The sequence below is a fragment of the Equus quagga genome, chromosome 7 (genome assembly GCF_021613505.1).
Source record: "Equus quagga isolate Etosha38 chromosome 7, UCLA_HA_Equagga_1.0, whole genome shotgun sequence".
Classification (NCBI taxonomy): domain Eukaryota; kingdom Metazoa; phylum Chordata; class Mammalia; order Perissodactyla; family Equidae; genus Equus; species Equus quagga.
In genome coordinates, this window is record NC_060273.1 from 89,825,639 (window position 1) to 89,837,772 (window position 12,134).

Below are 12,134 nucleotides of genomic sequence, written 5' to 3' on the forward strand. Positions count from 1 at the left end.
TTTTTTTTTTTTTTGTAATTATGTCAAAGAATATTTATTGAGGGTCATAGTGCCATAGATTATCTTTTTTAAAAAAATTATTTGAGGGGCTGGCCCGTGGCTGAGGGGTTAAGTTCGCACGCTGTGCTTCTACGGCCCAGGGTTTTGCCAGTTTGGGTCCTGGACATGGACATGGCACCGCTTATCAAGCCATGCTGAGGCCGCGTCCCACATAGCTCAACCAGAAGGACCTACAACTAGAATATACAGCTATGTACTGGAGGGCTTTGGGGAGACAAAGAGGAAGAAAACAAATTATTTTACTGAGGTCATACTGGTTTATAACATTGTGTAACGTCAGGTATACAGCATCACATATCAGCCCCTGTATAGGCTGCATTGTCGACCACCAATAGCCTAGCTTTGACCCGTCACCATACCTATGTGCTCCTTTACCACTTTTGCCCACCCTCTACCCTTTTCCCCTCTCGTAACCACTACTCTGTTCTCCTAATCCATGTGTTTATCCTCCACATACGCTAAATCATACAGCGATTGTCTTTTTTTATCTGGCTTGTTTTGCTTAATATAGCACCCTCCAGGTCCATCCACGTTGTTGCAAATCGGACTTTGTCCTTTTTTATGGCTGAGTAGTATCCATTGTATATATACCATATCGTCTTTATCCATTATCACTGATGGGCACTTGGGTTGCTTCTACCTTGGTTATTGTGAATAATGCTACAAGGCACATACAGGTGCATAAATCTCTTTGTATTGTAGATTTAATGTTCTTTGGATAAACAGTGGGATAGCTGGATCATATGGTATTTCTATTTTTAATTTTTTGAGAAATCTCCATACTGTTTTCCATCGTGGCGGCACCAGTTTGCATGCGCACCAGCAGTGTATGAGGGTTCCATTTTCGCCACATCCTCTCCAACATTTGTTATTTTTTGTCTTCTTAATTACAGCCGTTCTGACAGATGCGAGGTGATATCTCACTGTAGTTTTGACTTGCATTTCCCTAATAATTAGTGATGCTGAACATCTTTTCATGTGCCTGTTGGCCTTCTGCATATCCTCTTTGGAAAAACGTCTGTTCATATCTTCTGCCCATTTTTTGATCTGGTTGTTCTTTTGTTCTTGAGTTGTATGAAGAACCTGCATTCTTACCCACTTTACGTACTGCCTTGACAAATCAGCAATTTCATGTGATATTAACCTCTAGTCTTACAGCCAATTTGGTTCATTAAATTTTCTTCCAAAACATTTAAATCAGAACACACTGTTTATTTCTCTCCATCTTTTCAAACCTCTCCATTGTTTTAATTTTTATATTTTCTAACACATTATAATTTTTTCTTCCTATTCCAAAAATTTATATGGAAAAATGCACTAGGCAATCTGTCAGATTTAGTAACCTGGACATTAAAATTACAAAAGAAAAAAATATGGGGGCCAGCCTGGTGGCGCAGTGGTTAAGTGTGCACATTCCGCTTTGGCGGCCCGGGGTTTGCCGGTTTGGATCCTGGGTGAGGACATGGCACCATTTGGCAAGCCATGCTGTGGCAGGCATCCCACATATAAAATGGAGGAAGATGGGCACGGATGTTAGCTCAGGGCCAGTTTTCCCCAGCAAAAAGAGGAGGATTGGTAGCAGATGTTGGCTCAGGGCTAATCTTCCTCAAAAAAAAAAAAAAACAACAAAAAACGAAAAAGTATGTGTACATACAAACATATGGAAAGATAATACATATGCAATATAGAGATTCTCTTGCTAAACGGAAACTTTCAAAGTTAGGAGTTAAGCAAGCACTAAGAAATCAAGTTATGTTCAATAATTATTTGTCTTTGCTCCTCTTGCTTCCAATCCAAGATCAATTCCCAACTTCAGCTCTTATTCTGCTTGTCAAGTATCCCCAATACGCCATGCACAAAGACAGTATAGTTGAATGATAAATGTTTTCACTGCAGGCAATCTATTTTTTCTTGCCGTCACCATTTAAAGTCAAAATATGTCCCTAAAATCATTATTATTTCTTGATACTACCAGAGAGCTCCCTTTTAAGGTAAATGTTTATATTGCCCACATTCACCCTCTTTTTCTCCACATACAGAGTTGAATAAATTTCTAGAAATTTTATGTCCCAAGTAATTAAAAGTTAAATGTTAAAAATTCAAATTGCATTATAAATAAATCTATGTCACATGTGATGTAATTATATGAAATATGAATCAAGATAACTTTTGCCCAGAAATAGTTTTAGATACTTTTTGAAATTCATTAAAAGTAACGTGGCCATTACTAAATTAGATCCACAAGAGACTTTAAGAAAAAAAGTATATTTCATAAAATGTGTGCCAAAAAGTGAAGCTATGTTAGAACTGTCTATATTGGGAACATAAAATTCAGAATGAAAAAGGTACTGAGAGTGGGGGAAAACCAGGATCTCAAAAGGAAACACAGAGCTAAATTACCAGTTCTTGGTTAGGAAAGGAGTAGGTTGTATTTTTTAATCAAATATGCACTTTGGTAATGAATAAATCTGCAGCCTCACTTCTAGCATAAAGATGAATACATAAACCTCAGCTTTCAGGCAAGTAAATGTACCTAAAAATTCTAACTGCTACTGATAGCAAATTTGATTAAGAAATTTTAAAAGAGTAGAATTTCCCCTGAGAATGAATGTCAGCTATAAGCATATTATATACCTTAATTAGAGGGATTGGGGTCTCAGATCACCAACAGATGGTTATTGAAAGTGACTGTTGGGCGCTTTGAGAATTTCAATGAGGAAAGTTGTGATTGGAGTTTGCAATCTATTTAGGGGAAAGTTAACTAATATACACAGGACTAGTGTGTGAGTTAATATACATTAACAACTTAAAACAGCAATTTGTATACATTAAACATTCAATAAAAGTTGTTAATTAATAGTAATAATGGCAGCAGCTAAATTCTATGGGGCTGACCCATACATACAAGGCGAGCACTGATAAGGAAGAGATGAGCACGGCCGGTGATGAGGAAGAATTTAAATGAAGGAAAACCTGAGCTGATTTTTAGAAATACACTAAGAGAAATGAGAGAGGGAACTGCTTAAGCAAAGTAATAGAGATGAGGAGGGAAGAATGAAGGGAACTTCATTCAGTCCTACGTTTGGCACACCTGTTCCTTATTCATCCGCATTATCACCTCTTGGGTCTAGGGCTGCTAGTATGATTGGTTGGCTATAAAAGATGCCCATGCTGGCTAGGATTAGGAAATGAGGTTGAAATGGTCCATGTGTGTCCAGATCATTAAAAGTTTCAAGTTCTTGGCAGAGAGGCCTGTTTTTTAGAGTAGGTCATGAAGGGGCAATCATAGATTATGGAGTAGAGGAGTAAAGATGAAGTATTCGTGCCCAGGCTCTAGAGTTAAGAGTCCTGGACTTGAACTTGAGCTGTTCTCTTATTAACTGTATCTCTGCCTAGTTGCTTAACTTCTCTGAGCTTCAATGTTCTTATTTGTAAAATGGAGATCATGACAGAATCTACCTCATTCTGTAGAGTATTGTAAAGTATTGAGCACACTGCCTGTCACATAACAAGCATTCTCAATAAACGCCAGCCCTTATTAATGAGGAGTCCAGCTTCTGGGTGGTGACGCCTATGTGGGTGTAGTTACAGACCCAGGGAAATGGGGAGGAGCAAGCCATTCTAATACTCAGAAGAAGGGACACCTGGACTTCAACAACTTGGAGCGTGGTGATAATTAACCTAAGTTACAAAGTTCAAAACAGAGGTTAGACTGGGTTTCTAAGCATAAAAATTTTGCTACTCAAAATGATTTCAAATATGGAATTATCACACTAATATATCACTGTGATAATTACCTCCGTCTTAAAATTACTCTTATTCTGTTATCAAAGCAATAGTTTAAGAGCCCAGAAGAAGAGAGTTTCTAAAATCTCAGCCAGAATCAGAGGTGACTTCCGTAGGCCTGGAAATTACCACTTTGTAGGGAAAAACAAACAACCCAATAAACCAAGAGATATTTACCAAAGACTGCCAAATGGATAAACATCCTGATTGTGGAGAAGATTCAGTTACAGGCCAAACTTTTTATAATATCTTGTTTGTGTGTTTAATATGGCAATGGCTACCAATGTCCCCTGAAACACAGTAATATACACGTGCCTCCTCTTAACACCGCTCTTAGAGCTCCAGAAGGGCAGACACCAAATCACACTCATTCTTGTATTCCCCACTATTACTAACAAATAGGAGGTTTTCTAATATTTGTTGAACCGAAATAAATTTGTGAAACTGGCTGTTCCAAATGAAGGGCTGGGGCCTTGAGCCTCAATGTGGTTACGCTTATATTCTACAAAACTATTTCCCCAACATCTAGAGTTTTAAGTTAATAGAATTAGTCTAAAAGCCCTAGCAGACTTTTCCACTCAATGAAAACAATCTCCTTAACCAAGGAGATTAGACCACCGAGAATGTGAAGATTTAAAATTGAGTAGCTATAGGGTGGATTTGAATCATTCAGCTTTGTGTAAATGGAACTAAATATTGCCTCTGGATGAGTTCTGTCCTAGGAGTTTCAAGTTTTCCTGTCACCTCCAACATCTATGAAACGGTGGTAAGACCATCCACAAAACATCTTCCTCAGAGAAGTAAAGTATATGCAAGAATGATCAAGTGCAAAGGAAATAGATGTCATTTGCTAGTTCTTTTTCTTGGGTTTGAATTACCAGTATAGAGTTAGGATTTTACTTTTGGGTGAGAAAACAAAAACATTTGTGAGGGTTATACCTCGAGCAACTTTTTCTGTCATCTTTGATCTCTCATAGAGGAAAGAACATCAGCTTAAGTCGACCACGCTGGGAGGGCAAAGGAAAGAGCAGCCAAGGAAAGCAGACACAGGAACACAACAGGACCAAAGCCTTTGAAACAACAAATCAAAGCAGCTAATAAAGCTCTTCTTCTTCCAAAACTTTAGCTTAAACTTCAAGAGAGATACAGATGGAATATGCTTTTATGAACACAAGTCACTGTGGAACCAGGCTGCGTTTTAAAAAACGAGTAAACGCTGAAATAATGAATGATGGAGAGTGAATCTTCACTATTTAAAATTTTATCATCTGTTTATACTAGTATAACTACAGCATCTTAAGCACCCCCAACAGCTTGGTAACACAAAAAATACATCTGGGCATATTTAAACATTTATTATTACTTAATGTTATAGGGATATAGCAAATAAGCAAATACTGAAAGATTCTTTTCCTTTCTAAAAGAAGAATGTTTGGGACTAATAACCATGTAAATAGTCATTCTGGATTAAAAAAAAAAAAACCAAAGTAGTACAGGGGAAGATAAATAAGTTTCATTACAGGAAACTAATCCTTGTGACCAAAATATTTGCGTTTTCAGTTTCTTAAACCATAAGAGTTTACAGGTCAAACAATGTGAAAATCCTGTTATGCACATGAATCTTCCACGAGGATAGTCATCACCAATATTTGACGTGTTTTAACCCATATTAGTTGTGCTCCCCCACTCCACCCTTACACCCTCTCTCAAAAATAAGTGTGTAACAAGTTTGTGTTAAGTACCCAACCAAAGGCAGGCAGCCTTTGAGGCGAAAGATAAAGCCTATTTTTTCCACTACTTTTCCTCTCTCTTGAGGGGAACAGCGAAGGGAACGGAGGAAAGATACTCCCAAGCTCGGAATCCAATGACAAAATACACATCACTGTGAAGCTAATGACCAGAGGACATCTACCAGACAACAGCATCTAGCCACACGTCATTAAGAAGTAGGACAACTGAAATAAATGTGAGCGCTGTTTCTTGACACGGCTTCGAGATCCGCACACCTCCCTCGGGAATTATAAAACACCCATCGTGCTTTCAGCTCAAATAATTCACATCCCCACCGGACTGCAAGCTACAGGACATTCCTGAAATGCTCCGGTGCTTTTTCTTTACTACAGAATCTGAGAAGAAAAGAGACCCGGCGCCACGGAAAAGAGTTCAAGCCTCAGGGCTGTCCATGTTAAAGTTCCAGAAAACCGTTTCCACTCCAAACTCGTCCCTGGCAGAAAAGTTTGAGCAGCGCACTTTCCGCCGGCCCGGCTGGGTCCCAGCGGAGCCTACTTACTGGGCTGAGCCAACTTTGCTCTCTTTCTTCCCGAGCACTTTGGCAGGCTTTGTGTCGTCCACATCTTGCTGTAGCTCAGTCATCAGGGCCGCGTCTGCAGGGCACCTTCAGCCCCCCACGCGCCTGCAGTCCGCTCCCCCTCCTCCCGCTCGGGTCTCCCCGTCCGGGCGCAGGCCCGGGAGCCGCGCCGCGCCGTCCCCTGCGCCCCCGGCGATCGGCGCATCCAGGCCGGCCGAGCGCGACGCCTGCCGACCTGGACACGTTCGAGCCCGAGCGCTTGGGCCAAGCGAGCGTGGAAGAGCCGGGAGGGAGGGAAGGGGAGGGTCGAAGCGAAGTGACAGCCTCTTGCCCCAACCCAGGAGGCAGAGGAAGAGAAAAAGGAAACCTGTTGAACGAGTCTTTCTGGGAGAGGAAGCTAATTGGCCGAGCAGGTGAAACATTTGCCTAACAAGGCACCATATATTTAGCCTCCTCGTAAACTGGAGGTTTTTTCTACCCGGACTGTAACTAGGGGATTTTAAAAATGGGCAGCCGGCTGCAGATACAGGAAATGGAAACGACCGAGGGAGGCTCTCTCTCAACAGATGGTCTGTGTGGGCTGGCCTCTGCTCCTGCCTAAATTATTCAGACAGGATGTTGCCTCATTGAGGACTGCCTGGTCAGGGCTTAAAGTTCAATAACAACGGTACTAAAAGGTGGTTGCTTTTAGGGGTCACCTGGTTAACCCTTCCTAGTTCTGTCGGGGGAGAAACATTCATCAAAACCTCATTAGCAACTTAGTTACAATGCACCCAACCAATAAAATGAATGCCTCGTCTTCCCGCCTTTGGGTGAGGTTTTAACTTGCTGGTTCTGTCTGAAGTTTTGCATTTGAAGCATCTATGAACTCATTTAACAAAGTTTTGAGAGCTACCATGTTGCAGGCATTATTCTAAAGATTCACTTCGTATAGCAAATAACGTATGTGTTGGTAGTTTTCTGATTTGTTACAGAGTCGTTGAGAATAAGAAAAACTAATATAAACCTTATTGTTGGAAGCTTAACTTTGCTTTAAAACAATTACAAGCGCAACGGTGGAGCATGACATGGCTGGGGAAAAATTACTAAGGCTATGCTCTGGGGCTGTAAGTCCTTCATTTTTTCTTTAAAAATTAATTTTAGATTTAGGGATAATTACAAAGAATATACAACCACAGTATTTATATATATGTGTGTGTGTTTGTGTGTGTGTGTGTGTGTGTGTAAAAGAAAACACCTGCCTACCCTTCTAAATAACCTCAAACATTTTAGAGATGAAAGTGCTTTCCAAAGTTTTCTTGTTCCCGCTCCATTTATGAGCTTCTATCATTAGGCCGAGAGAACAAAGGCATCTTTTTGTAGCCTGCTTGCTCCAAAATTGACTCTCGTGACACTTGACAAATAAGCCAAAGGGAAAAAGTTTACATAAATTCTGTGAGAGCTGACCTGGTCAGGGCTCTGTCTCTTTATTCCTGACCACTGACCCTCCTCACTGGGGGAGCCTGGCTTGGCGGAGTCGGGAAGGCTCTGGGTGACCTGGAAGCTTGGAAGCTGTCTCTTCAGTGTCCATAACTGGCTCTTCCTGCAGACACCACCAACACTTTCACCTTCGAGTCCCTCCTGGAGCTCCCCATCTTACTTGGGCTGGAGTGGGATTTGATGAAGTCGTCACTCTCCTGAACTCTGGGTAATGACTCTCTCCTTAAATCTCAGGTGTCCTCCAACCCGCCCCCACTCAGAGCTCAGAGCCGAACTGACCTTTTGTGCTCCCCCAAGTAATTTTTTTTATTTCAGGAAAATATAAATAACATAATATTTATCATTTTAACCATTGGTAAGTGTACAATTCAGTGACATTAAATACATTCACAGTATCTATAACCGTCACCACTATCTATACCCAAAACATTTTTTATCATCCCCAACGTAAACTCTGTACCCGTTCAACAATAAGTCCTTCTTCCTCCCTCCTCCAAGCCCATCATAACCTCTATTTTACTTTCTGTCTCTATAAATTTGTCTATTCCAGGTACCTCATATAAGTGAAATCATACAATGTTTTTCCTTCTGTGTCTGGCTTATCTCCTGAAGCATAATGTTTTCAAGGTCCATCCAAGTTGTAGCATGTATCAGACTTCGTTCTTTTTTATGGCTGAATACTATTCCATTGTATGTATATTCCATATTTGTTTATCCCTTCATCTATTGATGAACACTTGGGTTGTTTCCACCTTTTGGCTGTTGTGAGTAATGCTGCTATGAATGTTGATGTGCAAATATCTGTTCAAGTCCCTGCTCTCAGTTCTTTTGGGTTTCTACCTACGAGGGGGATTGCTGGGTCATATGGTAGTTCTGTGTTAAACCTTTTTAGAAACCATGGTCAGACCTCTTTTGATGCATGAGTAAGGTCAAGTGTTCAGAGCTTCCCCAGCATGGATTTACAGCTCAATTAACAAGCACGCAGTTGCCCTGAAACTTGTTCTTTAGTGTATGGGTTGAAGACTTCCAATAGTGTGGTCTTAAATGAGAAAGGAGGGGAGGGGCGGAGGGTAGTGGTGGGTGGGGAAAATAGCGGATAGTGCTTTCCTAGAGTGGGGAGGAATTCGAAAGGAGCAAGAAAATTACATTATTTTACCTGGTGGCGTTCGCTTAGGTTTAAAAGATGTTGTCAAACAGCTTCCTCATTCGTTTATCCTTGGGGCTAGTATACAATAAAATGGAATGCAGTATTTAAAAAGCAGCAGCAGATAAACAATAGGGGAAATTTCATTGTAGTGTGACAAAATTGAGACATAAGATTATGGCTAAAATATATTTTAAGGGGCTCCTTGACTTTGCTCCAATAAAAGACCCTTTACTTTTCTTCCTCTAAGCTTCTGGGAACATAATTTCTTGTTTCTAATATCAAAGAAGAGTTCTAGCCGATACTCAAGCAGGTACAGTAGAAAATGGCTAACTCGCGCCTTTCAGTAGATAAGGGCTTCTACTCAACAGCTTAGACTACTGATGAAATGTTGGTCTCTTTTTAACTGATCAGATACACTGCACTTCTGTCCATAGTCTCTGGGACAGAGTTTGGAGATGTGAGTGGAGATAAGGTTCCAATGTATGGTCAAGTAGTTTCCTACTTTATAGCACGTGTCAGGGGATGTATTTATTAGCCAATATAAGTACATGTAAAGTGTTGTCACATTCCTGTAATTTTATGCATGTTGTCTGATGACATGTTTTAGATGTTGATTCTCTTATCAAGATGTAACCTGGAAGCTCTGTAATAATTTAACTGTGCGTAATATTTAATATATCAATGTCATAAGTCAGAGGATTCTAGGAACACTCATCAGACCATTCCTATTTTCAACTGAAAGTCAATATCCAAAGGAGAATTAAATGGGAAAAAATTGAGAGAGTTCAGAAGAAAGCCATACAGTGACTCCGAAGAACTTAATTATCAAACTTCATAAAAAAGTTGTAAGATAGGCTGGCCCGGTTGCCTAGCGGTTAAGCTCATGTGCTGCGCTTCCGTGGCCTGAGGTTCACTGGTTCGGATCCCGGGGGGCCGACCTATGCATCCCTTATCAAGCCATGCTGTGTCAGGCATCCCACATATAAAGTAGAGAAAGATGGGCATGGATGTTAGCTCAGGGACAATCTTCCTCAGTAAAAAGAGGAGGATTGGCAGCGGATGTTAGCTCAGAGCTAATGTTCCTCAAAAAAAAAAAAAAAAACTGTTAAAAAAAAAGTCATAAGAATGAGGGTTGAGGAGCATTACATGAAGGGGACCTTTATTAAATAATTTCTGTCAAAAATGAAGGAAAGTTTCCTGATGAATGCAGCCATTAAACATTGGAATGGGAATCTATCATAGGCTATGCAATCTCCTTCTATAGAGGCCTTTGAAAATAATATTTAAAAAAAAATAGAATTTTCTTTTTGTTTTGAGGAAGATTAGCCCTGAGCTAACATCTGCCTCCAATCCTCCTTTTTTTGCTGAGGAAGACTGGCCCTGAGCTAACATCCGTGCCCATCTTCCTCTGCCTTATATGTGGGACAGCTACCACAGCACGGCTTGCCAAGGGGTGCCATGTCCGCACCCGGGATCAGAACCAGCAAACCCCGGGCTGTCGAAGTGGGACATGCGAACTTAACCACTGTGACACCGGGCTGGCCCCAAATAGAATGGTTTTGAACCAGCATTTCCCAAGCCAAGTTATACTGCAGATGGGGAAATCTGAAATACTCTCTTTCTCTCTTGAGGGATGAGGCAAGAACTAAGCTTAGCACCTGTGTTAAGAGGAATGTATTTGCGTTCTGTGTGAGTTTCTATCTGAGGGAAGGGGAAAAGATTGCCTGCCACACACTAAACAAAATTTAAAAATCAAATCCCCACCATAATTTTTCAGAGAAGAGCCTATGCTTCAGAGAGTGTCTTGGCCAAAATTACAGTGATCCCATGAGGACGAAGACTCAGCTCCCCTGACTTCCAGGGGGGTAGTTGTTGGGGTGTAGGAGAGTGAACAGTGCAAAACAGAGTTTGTTGATGGCAGAGACACGTGCCTTATAAAAGAGTGTGTGTTGGGGGAGCCCAAGGACCCTTCAACACATGTAATGTTTGTGGGGAAAGAAATGTATGAATCTGGAGCTATCTGTGGTGGCCGCATTTTGTAGTTATCTATTGCTGCATAACTAACCACCTCAAAGCTTGGTGGCTTAAACCAATAATGTATTATTTTCTCTCATGCCACAGTGGATTGACGGGGCTCAGCTGGATGGTTCTCACTTGGGGTCTCTCATGCAGCTGCAGTCAGATGGGACCCAGGGCTGGAGTCATTTGAAGACAATACTGAACTGGATGTGCATTCCCCAGTCTGATGCTTCAGCTGGGATGCCTGCAACAGCCATGGACCAGCTGAGCATTTTAATTTCTCTACATGGCCCTGCACATGGCTAGCTTGGGCTTCCTTACATCATGGCAGTCTCAGGATAGTTGGACATTTTACTTAGTGGCTGGCTTCCTCCAGAGCACGTGTTCCGTGATACCAAGGCTTCCTGTGAGATAGCCTTGGACGTCAGTCACCTCTGCTGCGTTCTATTGGTCAAAGGTGAGCCACAGGGCCAGCCCAGGTTCAAGGCAAGAGAATTACACAAGGTGTGAATACTAGGAGTGTATTTCACCGGGGACTGTCTTTGAAGACCAGCTACCACAGTGCAGATCTTAGATTAGGCCCTCTGACTATAGATACTTTGTCACTGGGCATGTGAGCAAATGGGCCTTTCTAACATCACTGTTCTAAACGCGTGAGATACAGAGGTGAGCAAAATTGGCAAAACCCTGGTGCCGTGGTTCTTACATTCTAGTGGGAGAGACTGAAAATAAAAAAAGTAAGCACATAAATAACAGTTTCAACAGATAAGAGATAGAAAGAAAATAAAGCAGAAAGTCACGGAGAGGAAGGGAGGTCTATTTTCCATGGGAAGATCAGGGAAGCCTCTTTGAGGTGACGTCTCAGCTGAGACTTGGGGAAGTGGGGGGGGGGGAGGAGAAAGCTGTGTGAGGCCTCAGTGCAAAGTCTTGCGCCAGCCGGAGGGAAGAGCGTGGATAAAGGCCTCGAGGCAGGACCAAATTTGGCATATTTTAGGAACAGCAGGAAGGCGCTATTCTCCACTGTGCCTGGAATATAACGAGGGAAGACAAGTTTGGTGGGAGATGATCTCATAAAGATATTATCTTCTCTGTCCATTTGTTTATTATCTGCCCTCTCCCACAAGAATGGAATCTTCTCAAAAACAAGGGACTTGTCTGTTGTGTTTGCCACTGTATCTACAGTGCCTGGTTCATGTTAGATGCTCAATAAATATGTGTTGAATGAATGAATGAATCATTGGGTGCTTGTTTCCATCCAGTGGTTCTCAACCATACTCCTCTGGAACTCCACCTGATGTAAAATGTTAATGTTGAGTAATATTGGTCTTTTTTAAA

The 12,134-nt window shown here is 41.4% G+C and overlaps 1 protein-coding gene across 5 annotated transcripts in view; it reads right to left on the reverse strand.

The window, feature by feature from the left end:
* GRAMD2B (GRAM domain containing 2B) overlaps window positions 1–12,134 on the reverse strand; it is a 103,351-nt gene that overhangs the window by 61,635 nt on the left and 29,582 nt on the right. For 2 of the 5 annotated variants that reach the window (XM_046666727.1, XM_046666726.1), the window contains exon 1: window positions 6,137–6,388. The exons of 1 other annotated variant lie outside the window; for it this stretch is intronic. In XM_046666727.1, coding sequence (XP_046522683.1) covers window positions 6,137–6,200 — 64 coding nt within the window. In that variant the 5' untranslated portion in view covers window positions 6,201–6,388. Of the gene's footprint in view, window positions 1–6,136; window positions 6,389–12,134 lie in introns of those variants that run through there. 2 more of the 5 variants (XM_046666728.1, XM_046666729.1) reach the window with 2 other exon arrangements.